The sequence below is a fragment of the Ursus maritimus genome, unplaced genomic scaffold, assembly GCF_017311325.1.
Source record: "Ursus maritimus isolate PB19 unplaced genomic scaffold, ASM1731132v1 scaffold_10, whole genome shotgun sequence".
Lineage (NCBI taxonomy): Eukaryota > Metazoa > Chordata > Mammalia > Carnivora > Ursidae > Ursus > Ursus maritimus.
The window spans coordinates 21,074,466-21,101,144 of NW_024423344.1; the positions used below are offsets into that span (position 1 = coordinate 21,074,466).

At 40.9% G+C, this 26,679-nt stretch overlaps 1 protein-coding gene across 1 annotated transcript; it reads left to right on the forward strand.

The window, feature by feature from the left end:
* Window positions 1-9,045: 9,045 nt before the first annotated feature.
* Window positions 9,046-25,690, forward strand: DLEU7 (deleted in lymphocytic leukemia 7). The gene is made up of 2 exons (XM_040622562.1): window positions 9,046-9,504; window positions 25,249-25,690. The coding sequence occupies exons 1-2, from the start codon at window positions 9,046-9,048 to the stop codon at window positions 25,453-25,455; spliced, it is 666 nt and encodes a 221-aa protein (XP_040478496.1). The 3' UTR covers window positions 25,456-25,690.
* Window positions 25,691-26,679: the final 989 nt, after the last annotated feature.

Consider the following 26,679-nt stretch of genomic DNA (forward strand, 5'->3'; position numbering starts at 1 on the left):
GATAAAGAAGATTTATATATATAATGGAATATAATTCAGCCATAAATAGAATGAATCTTGTTTTTTCAACAACATGGATGGAGCTAGGAAGTAGAATGCTAACTGAAATAAGTTAGAGGAAGACAAATACTATATGATTTCACCCATATTCATTTCCATGGGAATGATTCTTGATCTCAGGTTAAAGGATTCAAGTCCCATGTTGGGTGCAGAGCTTACTAAAAAAAGAAAAATGGTCCCCAGCCTGGAATGCTGACCTAGCGTGACCAGTAGCCCTTTTGTAACCATGAGGACCAAAACCACATACTGAGGATGGCGGAGAGAAACCTGAAAGGAGCTTCATTCTTTGGAAAGCTACCCCCAGCTTCCCTCTCCCTCTCCTGAATTTCTGTTACATGTGATAAATAAATCCTTATTTATTTAAGCCTCGGCTAATTGGGTTTTCTCCCACAGCTGAACGCAGTAAAAAATGACACAGCACGCTTTATTTCTTCACAGCATTTACCGAGCATTATCAGCTACATTCATTTGTTGATTTGTTTACTGTCAAACTGACATTAGAATATATGCTGCTCAAGGGAGGAATTCGATCTGTTATACTTATGTCTGTGTCCCAAAATCTGCAACAGTGCCTGACCAGTTGAGATACTCAATCAGTATTAATATTTGTGAGGTGAAGGCTTTGTGACTTGGTCCTTTCTGTGTTAATGACTAGAGCTCTACCTATTTTTTGTATCAGCTTTCTTTGTAACAGGGGTATATACTATTTGGTGTCCCATGATTTTATTTATCCATTCCCCTACAGATAGGCATTTTAGTTCTTTGCATTTTTCCTGTACTACAACAGCGCTCACATGTGACTATTTCTGTAGGATAAAAGTTGTCCTCCAAAAGGATGGACTTAGTATACTCCTACGAATGGTGTATGAAACTAGCCATTATCTGACATTGTTGGTCACGTGTATATTAATCAGCTTTTATTTCTGCCTGTCTGAGGGGTTGAGGAGTGGGAAGCCCTACCTCAATGTTGATTTCAGCTGCATTTTCCTGAGAACCCGTGAGGTTGACTATCTTCTCATAGGTTTATTAGACCACTGATTTTCTCTATAGCTTTTGCTTATATTTGATCAAAATCTGTATCATTACAAAATTGTATAGTTGCTTTCTGTATGTTCATATATTGATCCTTTGCTTTTTTTAATGCTGCAAATATATTTTCTCAGACTGCACTAGTTTTTAAATGTTATTTATGGTTTTTCATCAAATAAAAGTTTTATAATTTTATATAATAAAATCTATCCAGGTTCTCCTTTGTGATGTATACATCCTGTATCTTGTATATATTTATGGGCACTCAGCACTTGGGGTAAGGAACTTGGAGCCCACACGGGGTCCACCTGACAGCAGAGCAGAGCTCCAGGAAGGCCATGCCAAAACCTTACTCTGGAAGTCCTTCCTCTCTCACATAAATCAGCTTCCTGCTGCTGAAGGCCCTTTCCACATGTGCAGCCCTGGTTCTGACTCGAACTATTTGTCCATTTGAGTACCATTATCACACTTTTTTAAAACAATTTTTAATTTAAGTTCAATTAATTAACATATAATGTATTATTGGTTTCAGAGGTACAGGCCTGTGATTCATCAGCCTTATATAACATCCAGTACTCATTATGTCAGGAGCCCTCCTTATTGCCCATCACCCAGTTACCCCATCCCTCCCCCCCACACCCCTCCAGCAACCTTCAGTTTGTTTCCTATGATTAAGAGTCTCTTATGGTTTGTCTCCCTCTCTGGTTTCATCTTGTTTTATTTTTTCCTCTCTTCCCCTATGATCCCCTGTTTTGTTTCTTACATTATCACACTTTCAAAATTAGTATAGCTTATAAGCACATTTTGATACACAGTAGAGAAAGTCCTTCCTAATTGTTCTTTTTAAAAAAGATTTTATTTATTTATTTGAGAGAGAATGAGAGAGAGAGACAGAGAGAGAGAGAGAGAAAACGAGTGCGGGGAAGGGCAGAGGAAGAGGGAGAAGCAGACTTCCCGCTGAGCAGGGAGCCCCAAGCGGGACTTAATCCCAGGACCCTGAGATCACATGAGCTGAGCTGAAGGCAGAGGCTTAACTGTCTGAGCCACCCAGGCACCCCCTAATTGTTCTTATTTCAACATTTTCTTAGCTATTTGATGCTTTCTCTTCTAGGTGAACTTGAGAATGAGCTTGCTTAGTTTCATAAAGATCCTATTGCAGTTTTATTGGGATTGTATTGAGTTCTTTAATTTATAGAAAATTTATAGCTTATATATTTGAACTGTTCAATCAGAAAGGGAGTATTTTGCTCCATTTGTTTAGATCTGCTTTTACAGTTTTTTAAAAAAGATTTATTTATTTTATTTGAGAGAGAGAGCGTGGGAAGGGGCAGAGGGAGAGGGAGAATCCTCAAGCAGACGCCCCTCTGAGCGTGGAGCAGGACTCAGAGCTTGATCCCCTGAGATCATGACCTGAGCTGAAATCAAGGGTAGGACGCTTAACCAACTGAGCCACCCAGGCGTCCCTTCTTTTACAGATTTTAATAATTTTGTTTTATATGTATGGTTTTTATCATAAGTCTTGAAAATGTTCATGTTACTATATTTCCAGCTCTTTTGTAGGTTTATAGTTATTATGAACTGGACCATCTCCCCCCTGACATTTCTAATGTTACTGTGGTATACGGGAAAGCTCATCAGTTCTTGTATGTTGACTACACACACCTGAAGTAAACTTTCATTTGTTCTTACAGTTTTTAAGTTGATTTTTTGGATTCCCCAGGCAGATGTTTCTATCATCCATAAGAGCCCAATCTGTTAGCTTCCATGCTACATTGTTTCCCTGTGAATGTTAAATTTGGGAATTTAAATATTAGCATGGAAATTTAAGAAAGCTAACAAAAGTTTTATTTTAAAGCATAGTGTAAATTGTGATAAATAAATAGGACATTTTAAGGTATATTTTTGCCTATCATATGCATTTTAAGTAAGCTTTATGCCCATGGGCCTTGAACTCATGACCCTGAGATCAAGAGTCACATGCTGTCCTGACTGAGCCAGCCAGGTACCCCATCATATACATTTTATATCTTGTGCTGACTTTTAAAACTAAGCCTTTGTAAAATAGAATCATATATTAAAATTAACATTTACCTGGAAAGCATTAGATTTTTTTCTTAGCTGAAATGAATAGATTATTAAGAAGTCCTTCACTGCTTTAACAGATTATCTACCATTATCTATGAACGATCCATCAAAGACCACAGTGTGAGCCTGAGTAAGCTTAGATATTTGAACAGAGGCATTAAAGTTCCTATTGAAAGTGGTTTCAATTTTCAAATGGGGAGTACAGACCAAATAAAATTTACATGTGATATTTTTTGAACAAATCCTTGAAATTTGACCACATCTATGGGCCATTGGCGTTTTATGGTCAGATTAGCATCTGTAAGACCCCACTTTGCTAATGAACAGTGAACAGTAAAAAAAAAAAAAAAAACAAAAACCCAAAACCAAATGATGAGAATTAAAATGCAGACATTCTTTATGCTAAAATATGCAATGTCATATTTTTATGTAAACATAAGTTTTAAAATAGTTTATATCTTTTTCCTCCAAGGGGAAAAAAAATGGATCACTTCAATCATGTTCAACAAATCTTTATTTTTAAAATGTCTTTTACCTTATTTCAACTCTTTTGACTATTCTCAATAATATTTTGAAACAAAAGGATTGAAATGACCAAACAAATAAAACAAGCAGATCTGTTGGCCTCTCTTGTTTTCCTAACACAGAGAGCCAATGTGGGAAGGCACTAATCCAGTTCCCAAAACTGCATGAGCTCCCCCTTGCCGCACTCAGGGTTTAAGAGTTGGAAACTGGACCAAAACTCCCAGTAAGAAGTTTCGACTTCACAAAAACATAAGCGTAGTGATCTTGCTACACAGAAGAACCATGTGCCTCCAAAATCCCTCGTTCCTGCCCCCTTTTCTCATTTTTCTTAGGAAAGAAAGGTCTGGAAAAATAGAAGGGAGAGAGGAGGAAATGAGAGGATGGATAAAACCCCAAGGTCTGTTCCACCATAAAGCCTGACAGAAGAGAAACTGGGGAACAAGAGAAGAAAACTCCTTAGAGGAAAAAAGTGCATAAGGAAATGAGGATAAATAGACGGAAAGGAATCAGGGAGGGTTTTGTTTTGTTTTGTTTTGTTAAGTTTTAAGTATATTAACCCAAGTCAAGCGTCTCTTTCAATCATATTGAGAGTGCCTACTAGAACTTGAAAATATGAGGGCGGTCATGGGAAGTGATGAGGGTGGTCAGACTTTTTTCCCCCCACTGAGATTAAAGAAGCTGCAAATAGTTCAGGAAATTAAGCAGCTTTTAAATTCTCCCCTCCAAGGGAAAGGATAGTCTTCAGGGGTTACATTTTATAATCAGAAATTGAGGGGCAAACCCAGCAAGCTTGTCTTGTTGAAATTACGTGTAGGCAGCAGGAAAATCCCTGGCCACCGCATCACTCTTCAACAGAAAATCACCCACCAAAGCTACAAGAATTAGGAAAAATCATATCTGCTCTTTTAAAATCTGCTTTTGATTTTTTTCTGCCAATGTCAGGAATTCCTCCTGAAAATAAAGTTAGTTACTTACTATTAGTAAGAACAGAACCAAGTAAACCAATTTATACGTCCGGAAAGAATTGCATTTTGTGTTAAGGAGGTGAACTGTACCTCTCATTATGTCGGCACAGGCAGGTGAGCTTCAACATTTTAAACTTCTCTTTTCCCTCCCTTTACTACACTTACCTATTTTTCTACACTTAGTTGTACTAAACCGCACTTAGCTTCACCAGTTTAATAGGATCTGGGCAGACAGCGATTCTATGACGTCCTGAAAACACACTGCCCTATGTAAACAATTGTTTTTGGCAATTCAGAGGTTTCATGGCAGGATTGCATTTTTTTTTTTTTTTCTGAAAATCAAATGTTTAGGCCAAAGCTGGAATTGCATGTGCATTTTGATGACCTGGCATATTCAAACATCACAATTGTATGTTTCAAAAGGCAATTTGATCTTTTTTGCTCTTTCTTCTTTGGGCTTCCATCTTTTCCGGTGCCATTGTTTTCTTTTTTACAGTCCATTTTCAGATCTTGCTATATCTCTTCAGCATCTGTTTCTCCTCAACCATAATTTTCATTCAAAAATAATAACTCTTTGGTCTCTTTGGACATGTTTTGTTTTGCTCCCGCCTGTGAACTTTGCCAGGGCGTGTTGAAGGTTAACAGCTCCATTTCTGGAATTCTCTTGGATCCCTTTTGGAGAAAAGTGCCAAAGTATATAAGGAGGGCTCAAATGTATCAGGGCTCTGCCGAGTCCCTTGAGGAAGGCTTCACATGGCTGCACCCTCTTCCATCTCCCTTCTGTTCTCGCTGGGCTGGGCTTCCTCAGGATTCTGCGCCCAAGTTCATATCTTGCTACACTTATGGTGAGCACAGTACGATGTGTAGAGGTGTTGAATCCCTACATCGTACACCTGAAACTAATGTCATGTGGTGCGCCAACTACACTCAAACAAAAGAAATAATAAAAGAAGAAAGAAAGAAAGAATCCTGTGGAAGAGAACCTTTAGATTCACAGAAGGGCCAGAATGCTCCTTTCTCTAACCACACTCTACCATGTTTATTAACAGGTAGAACACTGCTCACTTCACTGAGTTTTCATCGCACATTACCCAGGCTCATGAGTATTTCCATTGCTCATTTAGTAATGCTCCCATCAATTGTCAGGAATGACCAGAGTTGCTCAAAGAGGTTTCCCCACAATTGCTAGAATAGTAGAAAGCTTAGGTGAATGACAGAAGTGTTGCTGGAAATGGCCAGAGGCACCTTTTAGGGGTGTTTTGCCTGAGAGGCACTGGGTCAAAGATCACTCCATTAACATCATATCTGCACTACAATATACGTCAAGCAGTTCGCTTTAGTTGCCCTTTTCTGTTGCAAGAGGCCATACACTCAACCCAAAGTGGCTCAAACAAAGAGATTTTAGTGGCCTACATAACTGAAAAGCTCAGAGGTGGGGGCTGTCTCCTTGTACTGCTAATTGTAGGGCTTGGATGGCATTGTAAGGCCAATGGCTTCTCTCTATAGATCTCTTGCTTTTCTCTCTTTAGTGTTGGCTCATTCATAGGCAGGCTCTCACCTCCGACTCACAAAAGAGATGCGGAAGCTCCGGAACTTACATCTTCTTAGTTTCACATCCGGAAGAGGCCATTGCAGTCAGCCTCTTGAGAGGGGAAGAGTGAGCTGCGCGAAACCAGATTTCCAGGGTATCTGGAAAGAGGAGAATGCCTGGAGATCTGACACTCCTAGAGATTAACCAGCCCTGGAGCCATCCTATCTTAAGACTTGTGATCGGAGACAATAACTTATTCTTATTGATTAAATGACTTTATGTTAAGTTTCCTTGTTAGAAGGGAATTCATGTTTGTTGCTATTTCATCTTTTGGCCTGCACTTTCTTCTAGTACCACTATTTTATTTTATCCAGTACATTCAGCTGAAAGCATCCTAAATATTATTGTCATATTGGCTCCAGGTGCGTCACATGCCCCTTCCTGACCATTCACAATGAGAATGTGATGTGTGATTGGCCGCAGCCTAAGATGCCCCAGTCGACTTCTGCAGTGGGACCGCTTCCTCCTACCTGACTATATGGACTGAACATAGAGGAGGAGGAATATCTACTGGCAAATGAGGGTATGTTTCCGTAAAGTAGTGAAATAGATACTGTGAAGCAGAAATATCAGGTGTCTGGGACTTCATCCTTTTGAGTGTGACTTTTATTACACTGTGGCCTTGACCTCTCAGTATAGAGAGTAGGGAGTGTGTGATTCGATACTTGGTCTGGTAGCCCAGCATGTATAACTTTGGAGGTGTTCAGATCAAAGGCAGACCTGCTGGGCTACTAACCCGTCTCAACAGCCTATGAATACTTTTCCTCACTTAGAGCCTCGTATCTCCAGCTTTGGGATATCAGCCATTTTAAGGTCACAGCAAAAAGAAATGTGGTCCATGGTTAAGATAGACAACCCTTGAGATGCTGGATAATCCGGGGCTCTCTAAAAGACATGAGGAAACCCAGACAGTGATTAAAGCAGCATGTACCATCCCATAGGCCCCATGGTTCTCTGGCCCCTTCTCTCATATTCCCTGAAGTTCAGCTGGTCTCATGGGTCTTGGAGTCAGCGTGGGATGTAGAACAGTGACGCCTCAGGCCAGGCTGTGTCTAGTGATTTCAATTCTGCTGTTGGCTGGAATTCCATCTGTCAAGAAGGTTTTGCAGTCAGCCATTTGATAGTGGAAGAGTTAGCCCATGAAACTGGATTTCCTGCCTATCTGGAAAGAGGAGCACCCCTGGAGATCTGACATGCTCTGTGAAAATTAGGGGTTAGTTTTGCTATTCCTGGTTAGTCTCTGCTAAACCTAATGCATTTCAATATTTGAGGATTAAAACACACGCACACACACATTTTTTTATCATGAACTTTGGTAACTTCATCAAGAGAATCTAATCAACATCAAAGTATTTACTTCCCTCCAAAGTAATTCCCTGTCAATGCACAGACACGCATTTTTACTTCGTTATAATTAGTGTGAACATACTCGTTTTTGTTTAAGAAAGGTTTTCTTTACCTTGGCATTCAGATTTGTTTTCACAGGCGAAGAAAACACTGAGAACTAGAAGGAACCTTCACTGGAGAGCTGGGAGGATTATACGGGGTCATGTTATCCTAGAGTTGAAGAAACCTTAAAGGACCCGAATTCCACCCCATACCTCTGATGACCGCCCTTTAGACTAGTAGACTCACTGGAGCAGCTTTCCCATGCAAAGGCCTCTCCAGTTCTTACTCCACCACACCAAGGGGGGGACTCTCCCTTCGAAAGGAAGACTGAAAGGGTGGGAACTCTTCAGGGCGGGAGAGTCCAGTGTCTGCCGCGCCTGCACCCCGGTTCCCTGCTTCCCTGCGTTGTGAAGTTATGTAAATGGTTTCCCATGCAGAAAGAAAGCAGAGACCATGCTACTCTGTAACACTCTTCCACTCCGTTCTCCTCAAACGTGTGCTGCTTTTTTCCCCTAAAATGTAATCACACACCAATAGTTTCCAATCTATCAAAGCGTAAATTTCCCAGTCTTTTCTCCGAAGTCAAGGAAGCAGAGAAGTTAGGTTTAATTAAAAGCAGCAACTATTTGTACAGCTGTCCCTGGGTTCATGGCTTGTAAAAGGATTTAGCTTCAAACCCCGCTGCCCACGTCCCTGGGGAGTTTCACATAAAGCCATTTCAGCTCCTCCTCCGGGCAGTGCCAAACCCGCGCTTCCCGAGGGCAGCCGTCAGCTTCCCCCAGCTCATGTGGCATGAGCAAAGCAGAGAAGAGCAGAACTTCCACAGACACAAGTCTTCTTTTGTTTGGGGGACACGAGGCCTTGAAGGTTACGCCAAGAAGTTGCTGAAAATTGTCCTAGGGTTGGAAAAGGGAGGGAGGAGGCTCGGGCACGGTCTTCCTTTTGTGAGCTTTCTCTGGCTCTTGGCACTTTTGATCAGGGCGGGTCTTTTACCTACCAGCCCCAGCACCCAAGGCAGGAATGGTCACTGACAGGCATCCTTCAGAGGAGAGGGGGGCGGGGTATCCCTGCCGATAGATGCATCTGCAATGAGCTGCGCCTTTTCCCAGCGAAGCCTGGAGAAGAGGAAGAACCAGCGCTCAGCATTTGGCTGATTTTCAAGCGCACAAGGAGCAGTGCCTTAGGCAGCCGTGGGTTCGGACACGCCCATTCGGACTAAGAATTCCGGGGCCAGCGCAGGTCACCTTCTGCGGGCCTGGGGCGGGCCCTGCCCCACCCTCGAGAGGCAAGAAGGCCGATAAGCTGGCTGGGAAATGTGACCCTGGCGACCCCACACGCCCCCGCCTCTCTCGCTCACTGCTGCACCTGCCCGCCTAGCGCGCGGAGCCGCCGGCAGAGGCGATGGCTAGCCCTGCGCCCTTAGTGGCCTCCATCAGTCACCAAATGGTGGCTCTGCAGACTCTGCAGCTGCTGCAGCAGGAGTGGGGCTGGGGGGACGGCCCGGGCGACCCCGGGATCCCGCGCGATCCAGACCACGTGTCCGCCGCCCCAGCGCGTCGCACAGGCCCGCGGCGGGCCCGGCCGGGGCCGGGGCGAGAAGAGGGGGGAGGGAGGCGGGGGGCCAGGAATGGCGGGTCTGGGGCACGGGCAAGCTCCCCAGAAGTGGAAGTGGTGCGAGGGGCCGAGGGGGGCGCGGAGCTGCTGCTCTTCCCCAGGGGCCGGGGGCCCTGCACCCTGGCCCAGATGGCGATGCGCAGCGCGCTGGCCCGCGTGGTGGACTCGACCTCGGAGCTGGTGAGCGTGGAGCAGACGCTGCTGGGCCCCCTCCAGGAGGAACGGTCCTTCCCCATCCATCTGAAGGTGAGTCTGGCCTCCAGCACCCACCTCGGGCGCAGGATCCCGAGACAGGGCGGGGCTGCGGGGCAGGGATGAAGCCGGGAGGGGCCACCCATTGAAAAGCTGAGCGGTCCACTGGGATTCAGCCTCTGTGAGAGGGAAGGGGGGAGGTGACACCCCTGGTACTTGAGTCCAGGAACTCGGGGCCCACCTGGGGCCCACCTGACTGCGGAACTGAGAGGCGGGGAGGCCTGGCCAAAACCTTCCTCTGGCACTCCTTTCTCTTTCTCACATAAATCAGCTTCCTGCTGCAGCGAAGGCCCTTTCCACATGTGCGGCTTCTAGGGTGGAGGACAGCTGCCCCTGCTCCCCCCTCCAAATTAATAACCCTTCCTCCAGAACCTTAAATACGCGTATTAAGTCCCCTCTGCCTTTTGTATGACAAAATCTCCTAGATTTATTTAAAGTTCCTTCACACTTAAGAATCAAAATTATTTTTGCATAAACCCAATTCCCCGCAGAGTTCAGAGGCCTTACAGAGTCAACTTAAGTTCTCATAAAGTGGGGTGAGAGCCGGGTGGGTCCCGGGTGTTGAAGCGTGAATACTAATGCTAAACTCCTGCTAAGTCACGCAGCTCATGTTTGTAGGGCACGTTTCCTCTCACGGTACCAAACTGCGTTAGTCAGTCTAGCCAGGGAGCAGCGCAGCGGCGGCCTCTCAGGCTGAGGGGACTGTGGAAATCTGGAAGTCTGGCCATCCAGTCTCTGCCTTGTCATTAACTAACCTAATTGGTTTAAGGTCACAAATCTCTTTGAGATCTTCTGGCTTTCCAATTTTGCTTCCTTCCTTCCCCTTGGGAGCCTAGCAGAAGGAAATGAGGGGAGGAATGATGAAGAAAGCTTAGAGCAGTTCTCAAGAGTTGCTATTCTTGCTCTACAAGCCAAGGTTTGGAAAAAATTGCTATGTTTTAGGTTACTATACACTGTAAAAGATTGATTTGAAATTAAATATAATTAAGCATAGGATACACCCAAATAAGTATTGTTACTTTAACACGATGGCTTCTCCATCTCCCGCTAGTGACATTTTGGGTTGGATAATTGTGGGGCTGTCCTGTGCATTATAGGATGTTTAGCACGGTCCTTGGCATCAACCCAGGAGATGCCAGCAGCATTACCCACCCACCCACAAACTGATACAACCAAATATTCCCAAATGTGTGTTGGGAAGGGAAATAAGATCGCCTCCAAATGCAAAGCACTGCCCCACTCATGGTAGGAAGTTAAAAAATGAAGCTGCATTTCACTAATGCTCTCGTATAGAATGGACCTTTTTTTGGTACCACAAAGAAATAAAAAATCCTGCCAATTAAACTATGACGCACCATCTATTGTAAGATCACATCAGGGATTTTTGAGACGTGTAAAAGGGTGCATCTTAGAATCGCTGAGCTAGGAAGTGCTGTGTGATGTTAGGGGCATATACAGGGTACAGATAGGGTGGCAAAAGGAGGGACTGAGTGATCAGTTTTACCTTAGGTGATCTCAGAAGGCTTCTTGGAGGAAGTAATCTTTTTAATAAAAGATGAATGTTTGCCCCACAGGCATGAAAGGGAAAAAACTTTTCAGGGGAGCTGTGTGATCCAAGGGCCAGAAGCAATGAAAAGGCAAGAGCCTTTGGGGGAACTAAAATTAGCTCACTATGGCAGAAGGTATAACAGGTTGCGGGACAGGTAAGCAGGGTCAGATGGCAAGAAAGGCCTGCATGTCATGCAGAGGACCTTCACTTGTCTCGCAGGCGACATTGAAATGACTGAGGTGTGGAGCTAACCCTAGATAAGTCACAGCAGTGAGGCTGCAATCTGGCAGTCAGGCTGGAGACCATTGTCCGAGGGCCGGGCCCAGCTCCGATGTGCTGGAGCTCTCTGCTGTGGCCTACAAATCATGCCACTTGAGCTTCTTGCAGCCGTCACTTCTACTTGGTAACCCTCCTAACGCTTTCTACTTGACTTTTTGTCGTCAACATTTTCCAACCTTCTCAAGCTTTCTTTATCCAAACCTCAACCTGCTCACTCCTCTTTTGAGAAAATTGAGGCCATCGGACACAAATATCTTCCTCTCTACCTAAAAAATCTCACTTCTACTTTTCTTCTTTCTTCTCTCTAATAAAGAAATGCTGTTTGGTCCCCTCAACCCCCAACCTAAAGGAGTCTGCTGATCACCTGTAGGGGAGAAATGAGTTCTGAGGGCTCCTGAGAACAGCCAGTGCTTTCAGAAGGGAGAGAGACAGGGAGAAGTTTCTCTGGATGATTTGCCTCCTGGCCAACATCTTGGAATTTTGCTTGGTTTTCCTTTTGGAGAAGAGGTAGTATTTCTCTTTGGTTGTAGAGTAGTGATTACAAAGAACTTAGACTTAAAGATACAGTAGTCTGTCTTTCTAGGGGGCTGGTTATGCTGACTTGGCTTCATTATTACTAGTGTTAATTTGACATCTGCATACACTACAAAGAGATCACCACCGTAAGTCTAGTTACCTTCCATCAGCATACAGCTGACCACCTTCACCCATTTCACCCACCCCTCAGCCCCTTCCCCTCTGGGAACCACTAGCCCACTCTCCGTATCTATGACTTTGTCTTTGTTTATTTTGTTTGTTCATTTGTTTCATCGTTTAGATTTCGCATATGAGTGAAATCATGTAATATTTGCCTTTCTCTGTCTGACTCATATCACTTAGCGTAATACCCTCGAGGTCCATCCATGCTGTTGCAAATAGCAAGGTTTTATTCTTTTTTCTGGCTAAGTAATATTCCACCGTGTGTGTGTGTGTGTGTGTGTGTGTGTGTGCGCGCATGTGTACCACCTCTCTATTCATTTATCTATCACTGGACATTTAGGTGGCTTCCATATCTTGGCTATTGTAAATAATGCTGCAATAAACACAAGGGTTCATATATCTTTTCAAATTAGTGTTTTCATATTTTTTGGATAAATACCCAGAAGTGGAATAGCCGGGTCATGTGGTAGTTCTGTTCTTAATTTTGTGAGGAATCTTCGTACTGTTTTCCAGAGTGGCTGCACTGATTTACAATCCCACTAACAGCGCACAACTGTTTCTCCACAGCCTCACCAACACTTGTTCTTTCTTGTCTTTTTGATAGTAGCCATTATAATAGGTCTTAGGCGGTATCTCATGGTGGTTTTGAGTTGCATTTCTCTCATAATTAGTGATGTTGAGCATCTTTTCTTGTGCCTGTTAGTGATCTGTCTGTTTTCTTAAAGAAATATCTACTCACATGCTCTGCACATTTTTTAACCAGTAGTGTATTTATGTTTTTGTTGTTGAGTTGTGGGAGTTCTTTATATATATTTGGATATGAACGCCTTGTCAGATATTTGGTTTACAAATATCTTCTCCCATTCAATAGGTTGCTCGTTCATTCTGGTGACGGTTTCCTGTGCTGTGCGGAATCTCATTAGTTTGATGTAGTCATATTTGTTTATTTTTGTTTTTCTTTCCATTACCTTTAGAGTCAGATCCACAAAGATGTTCCTAAGACTGATGTTGAGGAATTTACTGCCTATGTTTTCCCCACCTAGGAATTTTATGGTTTCAGGTCTTACATTCAAGTCTTTAATACATTTTGAGTTAATTTTTGTGTGTAGTGTAAGATGGTGGTCCAGTTTCATTTTTTACCTGTGGCTGGTCAGTGTTCTCGTTACCATTTATTGAAGAGACTGTCCTTTCTCCATTGTATGGTCTTGGCTCCTTTGCGGTAGATTAATTGTCCATATCTCTGTGGATTTATTTCTGGGCTCTTAATTCTGTTCCAGTGATGTGTGTGTCTGTTTTTGTACCAATATCATCCTGTTTCAGTTACTGTCGCTTTGTAGTATATCTTGAAACCAGGGAGCATAATACCTCCAGCTTTGTTCTTTTTCAATATTGCTTTGGCTATTTGGGGTCTTTTGTAATTCCACACAAATTTTAGAATTACTTGTTCTAGTTCTGTGAAGAATGACATTGGAATTTTGATAGGTATTGCACTGAACCTGTAGATTTCTTTGAGTAGTATGGACATTTCAACAATATTAAAAATATATATTAATTCTTTCAATCCAAAAATATGGAATATCTTTCCATTTATGTGTGTCTTTTCCAATTCCTTTCATGTTTTCTATGTTTTTAAATTAAGAACATGTGGATTGATTTTATACACAGAATGATTTCAGGGGAATCTGTGCTAATGGAAGTAACACCTGTGTGTTACTTGGAAGTGTGTGGAAACATCCCTCTAACATCAGTTCTCTCCCACAGTGTTACTTGCCACAGAGAGGAGGAGGACTCACTTGAACTAAAGCCCATGGCCCAGATGAAAGGCATTAGGGACCCAAAGTAGAGAGAGTGCAGCCCAGCTCAGGCATCCGGTCCTGTGGAGCCTTTCAACCCCACTATGCCACTTCCTGTTGTAGGCTCTTGGGCAAATTATATAGCCTTCCTGTGCCTCGGTCTCCTCGCCTTAAAGTGGGGATAGAGGTATCTAACCTTACAGGGTTATTAGGACAAGGCACATGAAGTCTTAGCTAGTGGCTGCCCATATAAACTCTTAATACCTTTGAACTTTCATTATTATTATTATTATTAAACAGGTTGATGCCTCATGTTCTCATTGACTATTATTGTTGTGAGTTCCAGTCCTGATATTGATGGATCTGACCCATGGACTCTATTTACTTTTCTGAGACTGTTGATAAAAGCAGAGGTAGGATGACCTAAGGAGAGTTCCAAGAAGCCTCCACTATCCAGAGGTCGGCTTTAGCCTATGCCTGATGACTGCCTCAGAGATGTTGCCACTGAATGACTTGCTGATCAAACCACTGAGGCTTAAGGAAGTGAAATTTTCAGGCATGAAAGCAGAGAAACTCTCAGCACAATACTAATGGACATTTTTTATAGTATTTTACTCTTTTTTTTTAAAGAAACCAACACTTAATCTCCTTTTTGAATAATTAGAGATTATCACACATATGCAAAAAATACATGAAGTGAGTTTCTTTATAGGGGATAAAAAATGCTTCACAGTACTGAGTCTTGTTAAATTTGCTGGAGAGGCTAGAGTTAAGCAGCTAGACAAACATTTATTACAGGAGGAAACAGACTCAGGAATTTAGGATTTTGCTAAAGATCTCACAGCTGGGAAGTGATGGCCCATGATTCAAACATGGTTTTATCTGGCGTTTTCTACCAAATCACCATGCTGGATTAGAGAGGTGTGATGAACATCAGGCAGAAATAAAGTCCATGAGCATGTATGGTTGGTTGATAGGGCAGGGTTGGACATGCTGTGCACTGCACACTGCTTGGGCTGCAACAGTCACCTTGCAGACTGGGTATCATGATCAGCCTGAGCTGCCATAACAAGATGCCATAGAGTGGGTGACTTAAACCTAAGACATTTATTTTCTCATTGTTTTGAAGGCTGGAAAGCTGAAGATCAAAAGTTTGCTTTCTGGTAAGGTCTTTCTTCCTGGCTCGCAGACTGCCACCTTCCTGCTCTGTCTTGAATGGCTTTTCCTCTGTGCATGCAGAGAGAGAGAGAGAGAGATCTTGGATGTCTCTTCCTTTTCTTACAAGGACATCAATCCTATTGGATTAGGGTCCCACCCTTATGACTTCATATAACCTTAATTACCTCCCTAAAGGTCCTATTTCCAATGCAGTCACACTGGAGGTTATGTTTTAACACATGCACTTTTTCGTGGGGTGGGACACCATTTAATCCATTATACTGGGTGATTTGTGTGTCTCTTTATATGATGGCCACTTTACCTAGTGACCCAAAGCACTAGGTGAATGTAGGAAATCATTATCAAGCTAGTAATAACTGTCAAAAATGTCTTAGGCACTCACCACTCAAAGGGAGCATAGACCAGAGGGAAGCCAGTCTAGGATTTTAAGAACTGCTGAAAATGACCAACTCACATAGACACCATTAACAAAGCCAATTATGAAGTCACTCTGATTGAGTTTTTCTGTCTTCCTTTGAGAGTCAAAAGCATTTATAGTTTCCAAGAGTTCTGCTCTGATGCAAGTTTCATGGAAACTATGGCTGATGCCAACTCTCAGAGGCAGGAGAACTTTCCTGCTATTACAGATTAAACTTGCCTGGGAGTTCTCCCATTCCAATTAGCTGATTCTGGTACGGGTTATTCCATCACGTTCAGTCGTCCTTGCTGGTTTTCTCATTTTACATACCAAGCATGGCAGTTATAAAACCACAGGTTTTGGCTTCACGGTCACTGCTAATGCTCCTTGCAAGCTGCAAGTGTGAACATTGGGTCACTCAGAGGAAGACATTGGTGATAAGTGCTTTTTTCCCCCATTAACATGAGTGAGAAGCCAGTTTCTGCAAATCTGGGAATCCCGTCCTTAAAAATTACTAACAAACTATTGAAGAAATAAATGCTCAGGGTTATACGATTAGTAGTATAGCCAGGGGATTGCTCTTCATTCGGGATAAAATGGTGGTTTTCTGTGACAAAAAGGCCCAGTGACTACAAGTAGCTTAATTATAGCCTTGTCCTTGCTCATAATGTGAATGATAGGAAAATCAGGACATTTACAATTGCCAAAACGAAAATTTTGGGAAAGATATTGCAGGAAGGCCCTAAAACAAAGCTACTTGTGTTTAACATCTTGGTGGAAATGCTGCCATGCTTTGTTTTATTATTTTGGGGTTTGCCTTGTGAACATACCTGAATCAAGTGCTTGTATCCATCACAAAGTGCTTTTAAGTGGACGTTTCTAATGAAAATGGTAGCGTACCCAAAGCAAATGCGTAAGGAGCCTTAGTTACTTGTGAGCATTTACACTGGGTACACCACAAGTAAAAATGTTTAATTTCCTGTGGACGATAGACTTTTTATGGTGACTGGCAGATACTTTGGTTCTTCACTGAGTGTTTTATTAACACACAGTTACATATCTATTTGAGACTGACCGTGGGTTCAGGCAACTGGTGGCTCCCCTGGGCCCCGTGAACTTGTAGTTCAAAGCCAGATGTTGATGAACCAAGGGGGCAATTTGTAGTATACTGTTTCTGATAGCGTGGTTTTCACAACATCCCTCTAAATAGAGAAATGGTATTCCCATTTTCTGTACACATCCAGTATGGAAGATCGTGATGGGCCTGGGGAAAGGATTTGTGCTCCTTTGTATGGCCCAGCACCAGGCACCTTTAGTGGAGAGTAGTTTCCTGAAGTTCATTAAGGTCAGGAGGCCCAGGAAAAGCTCTTATTTCAATGCTCTCCATAGGGGGCATTAGGCATTCAGGGGAAGTGAGAAAGGAAAATGTGAGAAGAAACAAATTTGTGGAGGCCAGTGTAAGACCATATAGCTCAAGATGTGACTGTCTTGAAAAGAACCAACTTATTTTAAAGCCAGTGGTGAAGCGGATATGAGCTGATTTATAGTTTATGTAGATCGAGAAGTGATTTTGAAGGCGATGAGGTAGGGAAAAACCAAAAATCTTCCTTGTGGATTGTTTGAAAGTTATCTGCATTGTAGAGCCTATAAAGTCATATTGTATTTTTGACTTTATTATCCATTGGTGTTGGTTTCAGAAAATAAGCTTTGAAACTGACTGTTGATGCCAGATTCTTTTTGCCTTCAAGACTTCAGTTTGTTGGGAGTGTTTATTTTCAGTACAAAGCTAAAAAAAAAGTCTTAGCTTTTCTTCCCTTTTGGACCCTGCAGGTGCATTTGCAGTTGCTCAAGGATTCCAGATGTGTGCATTCCTAATAAACACAATGCATAATGCAGAAAAGTGCAAGTGTGGCAGTTTTTCTAAGAGACTCCCTTATACCGGGCTGGAGAGAACAGAGCGGAAGAAGGGAGAGCTCCAGCTAGGGGATCTCTGATTAGTTACGGATTGGCTTAACATGGGCAGTAGAAGGTTCCACGCCTTAAATATCTTCCAGACAGCCAAACCCTCTCAATTATGTTGCAGGGAAGAGGGATGGGCCAACAGACCACCTTCAATTTGGATGTGACCAATGCCAATTGGAGCTTCGTAACACTCCGTTAACCTTAAGAAAAATAGTGTGAATATGGCCAAAAAAGAAACATTCACTTGTAGACATTTTTGTTCCATCTCAAAGCTAGTTTGGTGACTCCCTTGCTTGCTTTCATGGTATCCTTGCCCATCCCACTGGGGCATCTGAGGCTCTGTAGTTCCAGTTCCCCAGTCTGTCTCCCACCCTGGGTAGTGAGCTCTGCTCTCAGAGTCATCACTGTACCCAGCCCAGTTTCTAATTTGGGGCAAGTCATTTGTGTTTGGGAAGAGAGGATATTTCAAGCTCTGCCCCTCATTTGCTGTGCGACTTGGGTATGTTGCTTTATCTCTCTAAGCCACATTTCTTCATCTGTCATTCTGGACTGTTGTGAGGCTTGAGTGAGACAGGGTAGACCAGGAGCCTGGCTTTGGATCCTGCACCTAGCAGGTTAGGCCAGACCACTGTTTTTAAAATGCTGGTTTGCCATGTCATCCCTATACTTGGAAGTACCCAAGGACTTTACTGTGGCATTCAAGGCTCCTGCACTAGTTTGTGTCCTGGTTCCGAGCACAAAGCTCTGTTCCTTTCAGACTGGCCTCCTCCCAGTCCCAGCCCCTACTTGACTTCAGACCTTTGCTTGTGTTATTCATTCTAATTGTGATGGCCGTCTCTTCCCTGAGAGGCAAAGACTGCATGCCCTAGCACCAGCTGTCTTGTAACATCTGTGCAGCCTTCCCTGATGCCTCATCCTAACCTCCGTTCCCTTCTGCCAAGGTCGGCAGCACTCTGATGGTCTTGACCACTTAAAAAAAAAATATTGTGGTTATGTTTTAATAACATAAAATTGACCATTTTTAGTGTATAATTCAGCAGTATCAAGAGCATTCAGATTATTGTGCAACCAATCTTCATAATTTTTTCATCTTGTAAATCTGAAACTCTGTACACATTAAACAATAAATCCCCGTTTCTCCTCCCCTTGCCTCTAGCATCCACTATTCTTCTCTGTTTCTGTGAATTTGACTACTCTAAGTACCGCATGTAAGTGGAATCATGTGGTATTTATCTTGTCCTGTCTGGTTTATTTCAGTGAGCATAATGTCCTCAAGGTCATTCATGTGGAGCACGTATCAGAATTTCCTTCCTTTTTAAGGCTAACTAGGATTTCATTCTATGTGTATACCACAGTTTGTTCATCCATTCATTTGTCAATGAACCCTTGAGCTGCTTTCACCTCTTGGCTATTGTGAATAGTGCTGCTATGAACAGGGGTGTGCAAATATCTCTTTAAGATCCTGATTTCAATCCTTTTGAATATATATTCCAGAAGTGGAATTGCTGGGTCATATATGGTAATTCCATTTTTAATTTCTCTGAGGAGCCTCCATGCTGTTTTCCTGGCTGCATGATTTTGCATTCCCGCCAGCAGTGCACGAGGGCCCCAGTTTCTCCACATCCTCCCCAACACTGGTTATTTCCAGGGTTTTTTCGATAGTAGTCATCCTAATGGATATGAGGTGAACTTGACCAATCTTTTTGAGCCTATTCTGTGTGATATCTCTACTGAATGGCTTAAATAGTTCCATCTCACCAATTAGATTCCTAGCTTCCATAGGGCATACTTTTCTTTTCTTTCGGTCCTTCCTTCCCCTTCTCTCCTTCTTGCTGACCTTCCGTTTAGTGGAGTACTTTATGCCCAACTTTAGGTGGATGGAGTGCCTTATTAATTCGGAGTTCGCATGACCATGAGCTTATTTGACCTTCACAGTCGCCCCATGTGGTGGCTATTTGTTTCCATTTTACCCATTAGAAAACTGAAGATTCCATAGGTAAAACGTCTTGTCCACAGATGGCCTGTCAAAGGGGCAGAACCAGGGCTTTGATGGCAAGTCCAGTGCTCATGAAGGAATAATCCCAGCATCCCAGGGGTTTTGTGGGTGCCTGGAGGGCTGCCATCCTAACTAACATCTGGAAAGTCCCTTTGTCATACAGGGTAACATGCTTATAGGTTTTGGGGATTAGGACATGGACGTCTTTGGGAAGCCATTATTCTGTCTACTACAGGGCAGATTTCGGCTAAGAATTAAGAAAAAATGTTCTGAAAACTAGAGCCAAGTGTTGGGTTTCTCCTGCGTGGCAAACAGTGACAGCAGTATGCTCTAGAAAGGATTCACACATCACAAAGAGCTTTGTATGAACCTTCTACGGCACTTGGATTACGAGTCTATAAATGTCTGTTCTTCTGTAGGATTGGGTTTTTGCATTTTTCCCATAGCCCCCATTTCATTTCACTGGGCATTAGGATATATGCTCTATGTGTCTCAATCCTCCTACTAGGTTATAAGTTTTTTAGAGACTAGGTACCCAAGTCTTATTGCTTTTTATTCAGTGTGGTCAATCATGTAGTGGAGACTTCACATGTTTGAAATAAATTTAACTGTTTCATTAACTGAGTCCAACAGGCTGAGGCCATTACCCCAGTAGTTTAGTTGAGTCATTATAAAATGTAAATGCTGCCTGTCAGTTTGGACCACTGGAGCATCCAATACATTTCATATCCAGAATCTGAAATTACACAAGGCTTTAGAAGTTCCAAAACCTGTCTTTAGATTGCTCAGTCAGAGTGTTCTAATGTTGGCAATGTGCTCAAAACCCCACGTAGGATATTACATCATTTCTGGAAGCATTTGGGACTTGCTAAATAAAAGCTGCTGGGAGGATGTGTTCTGTCATTGAATGGAAAGCACCATACATGAAATCATCATGAATATCGATCATGTGATTTTCTACTGAAAGCCCATGAGCCATTCAATATGTCACTGACTCAACGCTGTGAATTTTTGGCCCCCGCCTATGCAACAGAATCAATAGAGTTTGGTTGGTGGCCATGATCATTGGATTCACAGTTGGCCTTCAGACCCTTCAGAAAGGAGGAAAAGCAACCACCTGTTTTATTTTTCCATCCCTAGGCTTAAGAGTCCCATGGAAAGCCTATGCCTATTAATTTGTTTTCTTTGCTGTTAATATATTTGAGAAAGGATTAAAAAGAAATACTGTACCAAAAGGTAAAATAAAGAGACTTTGCAAAGCTTGCCAGAGATTTGAAGTTTACCCAGGGCCTCAGGGACCAGTACAGCCCAGCAGTGGAATTTTATTATATGTATACTTTCCCCAAACGATGCCTTCTTTGATTCTTTACAGTAAACGTGAAATTGACTTCAGATTTTAGGCCCACAAACATATTTTTAAAGGCATTTTAATCTTATTTGGGTGATGAATGCCTTTGCAGACTGGCTAATAGTCACACGTCAGCACACATTTCAGTGGTTCCTTCAATTTTGAATTTCCCTTTGCATGTTGTCTTTGATCCTTCCACTTTGTACTTAGAGTTGGATTACTTCTATAAAGCAAGCAGACAATTTCCCTTGATGTGGATCTAGGGGAAGTAGTCCAGAGACATTTTTCCCCCTCAATTTTCCCATTCCCAACCAATATGCTCCAGTAACATAGGTTACTCCATAAACTATGGGACAGATTATCTAAGTAGCCCCTTGATACCTTCTGAGCAGAAATGAGCAACACGCAAAGACAGGGAAGCAAGAATGCTTTAAAGAGGAAGAAAAAACAAGAAGCATGGTAGCCTATGAATACTTGAGTAAAGGAACTGTGGTGTGTTGTGTTGATCTTTCTATCCCAGCACCTCACTCACACTGGGGTGAGTGAGGTTTGTTTTGTTTCCCAGAAGATCCTCTCTACTAAACACTTTGCCAGAGACCCAGGTCCTTCTAACCCAAAACACAGAGTTTTTTTGTTAGGAAGAACAGCTTCTCTTTCTATACAGAATTAGGAAGAAAATTCTAGTTCTAAACTTCAGTTCAGCTCTTAGTTCTTTCTTTCATTTTCTTTTGGATTATCTGTTTTTTCTTTTCCTAAGTTCTTGAGTTGAATTCTTAGCTCATGCTTTTTCAGTGATTATTCTGTACTTACACAGTATTAAGTGTATGAATTTCTCAATGCGGGTGAATTCCACAAATTTGTGATATACTGTTTCCATAATTGTTCAGTATAAAGTATTTTAAAATTTCAATTATTTTTTCACTGATCCATGAATTATCTGGAAGTAGATTTTTAAGTCATGTATGTATTGGGAAGGTTATGTTATTGATTTCTCATTTATTTGCATGGTGATTTGTATGATACAGACTTCTGGATATGCATTGAGAAATTTTTTTGGCATATTATAATATAGTCAGCTTTCATAAATATTCCATATATCTTTAGGAATAATTTTTAATTGCTTATTTTTATTGGGTCAAGCTTGTGATTAGTGTTTCAGTCTTTTCTCTCCAGGCTGATCATTTTATTGTTTGATTTATCAGTGTCTGAGGAAGCTGGGTAAAAATCAGTTTTTATGTTTGTGGATTGAATGTAAATTAAGATTATCATTTTAGGCACACACGAAGTACAAAATTATTATACCTTCTTGGAGAATAATTCCTTTTATTAATTATACTTTATTTATCCCTAATAATGATTTTCCTGGCTTTGTTTTGGCTTCTCTTTGCTTTGTATATGTTTTAGCATCCATTTACTTTAAGCCTTGAGGTATTTTTAGTTTTGAATGTGTTTCTTGTGAAGAACTTATCAATAGATTTTTAAAAATCCAATCTGGTAACCACTATATTTCAAAAGGTGTCTTATTTGGTGCTTCCTATTCACCTTGATTTATGTTTGTATCTTTCTTCATTTTTATCTTCTAAAAATAGGATCAGTTAAGTTTTAATATAACTTTTGTCTGTTGATTTTGAAGTTTTACATATTATTTCTGTACTTTAATGAACACCCTTACATTTCTCACATGCATACTTAATAAGTCTGAAATGTATCAACTTTGCCACCTTTCTGATATGTACAATGCCTTAGAATGCCACTCCATCCATATGTTACTACTATTCAGCATTTTGGAACCATCTTGCTTTTTTAAGTACCAAGTTAATTGTTATAATTTTGGTTTTGAACAATCATTTCTTTAGATTTACAGCATATTTTTAAGTTTCTTTGCTCATTGTTTCTTCTTATATCTCATTCTTTCCTTTTGATTTGAATTTCCCCCCTCTTGAATTATATCTCTAGGAAAATATGACAGTGAGGGTGGTAACTCCTGTTGTCCTTTTAAATGAAGGCATATTTATTTTGCCCTGATGGTTTAAATAATAGTTTTGTTGGATTAAAAAAAATTCTATGTTGACAGTTATTTGAAAAATTTTCCCATTCGTTTCTGTCTTTGGTCGTTGTAGCTTAGTAGTTGGCTGTGTGTCTTATCATCCCTTGAAAGCCATCAGTTGTTTTCCCCTCTGGTTGCTTTTATGAGTAGTTTTGCCTTAATAAGTTTAGATTTGAATCTCATTTAACTTATTCTGTTCTAGGCTCATTTTACTTCCTGAATCTATGTTCATAAACCTGAATTCATGTTTTGGATCAATTCTGAATAATTCTTATCCATTATTCTCTTTGAATATTGTCTCTCCTCTTCTCCACCAGCCTCTCTCTTCTCTCTCCTGGAAGTGTTATCTGTTGGGCTTCATCATTCTATCATCCATGTTGTTTAACTTCCCAAAATTCGTATTTCTCATGTCTGGCTTTTTATCTTGCATTCTGAGTAATTTTCTCATATTCATCATCCAGTTTACTATTCCTCACTTCGAATGTATTTATTCAGGTGTTTAAATTGTCTATTGAGTTTTTAATTTGTCACAATAGTTGTCATTTCTAGAAATGGTATTTTGTTCTTTTCCAAGCCTGTTTTTACTTAAAATGTTTTTTATTCCTTCTTTTATATTTTTAATCACTTTAAACGTATTTTATAGTTTCTAGCTGAAATACATGGAGTTTAATCCTGCCCTGTATTGGTATCTGCCGTATCATGGTGGATTATATTTTAAATTTCATATTCTGAGTTTGTCTTTGACAGAGTGTTATGGGAATACTACTGTGGGGCATGGGTTGTGGACATGACCCCATGAAATAGGCTTTTATTTACTTTTACCATGCGTCCATGGATATTTCAGTCCAGTTCCAATTTTTAAGTTAATTTCTTAGCATGAGTGTTCCCAGAACATGTGTATGGTATAGAGGGCAGCTCCCAACTTCAGCTGTTGTATAGTATAGGTCAATAGTTATGCATTCTTGGGGCAACTTTATCCTCTACACCATACCCAGCTCCAGACTAACTTTCTTTTTTTGATGAATGTTGGTGGGCAGCTAAAATAATCTACTTTTCCTTTATCTCTTGCTCTTAGGGATTTCCATTGTTTTCTTGCAATATCAGAAAGGATGTTTGCTCTATTTTATTTAGAATTCAGTTTCCCCAAAGGGTTTTGGGGGAAACTAAGTGTGCCATGTTACCAGAACCAGAAGTCTGTGGAGAATCATTTACATATATTTAAAATAAATTATATATTCAACATTATCTCTGATATGGAATAATTTTATTTTTTCATATTGGAATAATTCTAGTGTACCATTTCTATACAATGGATTTTAGAATGTGAAACTTTTGGGAATTAAACCATGGACGGGACTGAAGGAGATAATGCTAAGCGAAATAAGTCAAGCAGAGAAAGACAATTATCATATGGTTTCACTCATTTATGGAACATAAGAACTAGGAAGATCGGTAGGAGAAGAAAGGGAAGAAGAAAGGGGCGGTAAACAGAAGGGGGAATGAACCACGAGAGACTATGGACTCCGGGAAACAAACTGAGGGCTTCAGAGGGGAGGGGGGTAGGGGAATGGGATAGGCCGGTGATGGGTATTAAGGAGGGCACGTATTGCATGGTGCACTGGGTGTTATACACAAGTAATGAATCATGGAACTTTACATCAAAAACTAGGGATGTACTGTATGGTGACTAACAATATAATAAAAAATATTATTATAAAAAAATAAAAATAAATAAAAAATAAAAAATCTATTTAGTTATTTTGTTCTCTTAAACTACCTGGGAACTGTTCCTTCTAAATTTGCATTGGAAAGTTCTTGACACTATGTTCATTAAATACCAAATCCTGTGTTGGAATTTTGAAGACTATGAGTATGGAATAATAGGAACAGAGGCTATTTGTGTATTCTTCAAAGCTCTGTTAGGAACAAATAACAAAACTCAACTCCAAATGGCTTAAGTAAAAAGGCATATTTATTGACTCAGATAACCAAAAACTCCTGGGGTTTATTTTTCGAGTATAGCTGGATCAGTGTGCTCAGAGAATGTAATTAGAATCAATCTCTTTTAATCCCTTGGTTCTGCCTCTTTTTTTTTTTTTTCCTGTGCTGGCTTCATTTTCATTTGGATTCTCCTCTTATGGTGGCAGGATGCTTTCCAAACGCCTCACTGAAAGAAAGCTTCTCTTTCCCAGTCTAACAGACATTCTAGAACTGTGGCTTATCAGTCTGTGTTAGATCACCTGTCCATTCCTGGTCAATCCAAAGTGACTGAGGGGTGGTAGTCTCTGACTGGCGTGGCCCCTGGAGTTGTTGAGTGGGTGGGGTCAGCTTTGGGCAAATCACATAGGATGAAAATGGAGAAGAGTAGTTCTCTCAGAGAAAAATTGAGATCCTGTGATGAGAAGAGATGGGAATAGAAGCTGGGTAGACAAAACACAACGAATGTCCCCATAACCTATCTAATTGCTTATGTTTGCTGTTTATTTCAGGATAGTGTTGAGTTTAGAAACATCTGCAGTCATTTGGCTCTACAAATTCAAGGACAACAGTTTGACAGAGATTTGAATGCTGCCCACCAGTGTTTGAAGACAATAGTCAAGAAGCTGATTCAGTCACTTGCTAATCTTCCTTCAGATGCCCATGTGGTAGCCTGTGCTTCTTTAAGACAGATCTTACAGAATCTCCCAGACATATGAATGTTCAAGACACCAGAATTAAAACCACAGCTGGTACAGCCAGGAGAACTGGGTGTCTTACGTTCCTAATTGAATCAGCAGACAATGGATGCTTTTATTCCCAGTAAGGAGAGACTTGATGACATATACAGCAGTCTGACCAATGGCATCTGTACCCTTTAGAATTATAGCATGTTGGTGAAATTTTTTTAAAGCAGTAGTTCACATTTTTAAGTAGGTTGATGTATTTGCTTACTTTTTGATTGGAATATATTCTACTTCATGGGGCTGATTGGCTTATATATGTATATATTTACTAATTCATATTAAGTATTAGTTTTGATCAAATGATACATTTATCTGTACTTACATTAATGTAGGCCTATGAGGTTTAATATGGTTATTTAATATGGTTATTTATATATGGTTATATGATTAAAGCTTCATGGTTCTTAAAATTATCTTGAATAAATAGGATATTTGATAATTGATATGTTCTACTTGCTGAGCACTTCATTTTATGTTATGAAAATGATCTTAAGATGTTGTAGGACCACATGTGTCAGTAATTATGAGTTCCAATCCTGGCATTAATAACTTACTGTTGGACAGGAAAAGAGTTGCTTCTAAGCCTTGTGCTTTCATATACTGATTTGTAAATTTACAATGATAATGAGCTATGAAGTATGAAGGATATATGATATGTAAATACAAAGCACAGTATTATTAAAGTCTCATGTGGAAACATGTAGCTCTTCTTACTGTTTCTAAATATTCCAATTGAAGTAGGAAATTCTTGTGAAAAACAGGAGGGAGTGGATACACTGGCAGGTTTCCCTAAATATTTAGAGCTGGGAAAAGAGAGGCTAACTTTTTTTTTTTGCAGCAATGATCTGAACATGCTTAGGAAAAACTAAATTTCCTGTTATTTAATGATGACTGTATTGAGAACCAAAGTAAATTGAAATGCTGCCTTTCCCTTGAAAGTTTAATAGAAATGGCATCAGATTTAGAAAAAAAAGTATACTGTGTATGTGCAGCTTATTTTCTGAAGGAATTAAAAACTAGGTCTGTATGGTGAGAGTAGATCTGCTTTTAAAAAATAAAGTGTTAGTAGTACTCAAAGACTTTTTAATCCCACATATTCTAATCCTCGTTGGTTCCAAAACTTTATTCCAGGATATAATGATGAAAGGTAAATATATTGCTTCTCTTTAGATGTAACTGACCATTCCCTAGAAGCAA

Excerpts from the sequence above, each read along its gene's own strand:
- DLEU7 (XM_040622562.1), top strand. The coding sequence starts at position 9,046 with ATGGCTAGCCCTGCGCCCTTAGTGGCCTCCATCAGTCACCAAATGGTG. Across the intron at positions 9,505-25,248 it reads CCTTCCCCATCCATCTGAAG|GATAGTGTTGAGTTTAGAAA; the intron begins GTGAGTCTGGCC and ends TGTTTATTTCAG.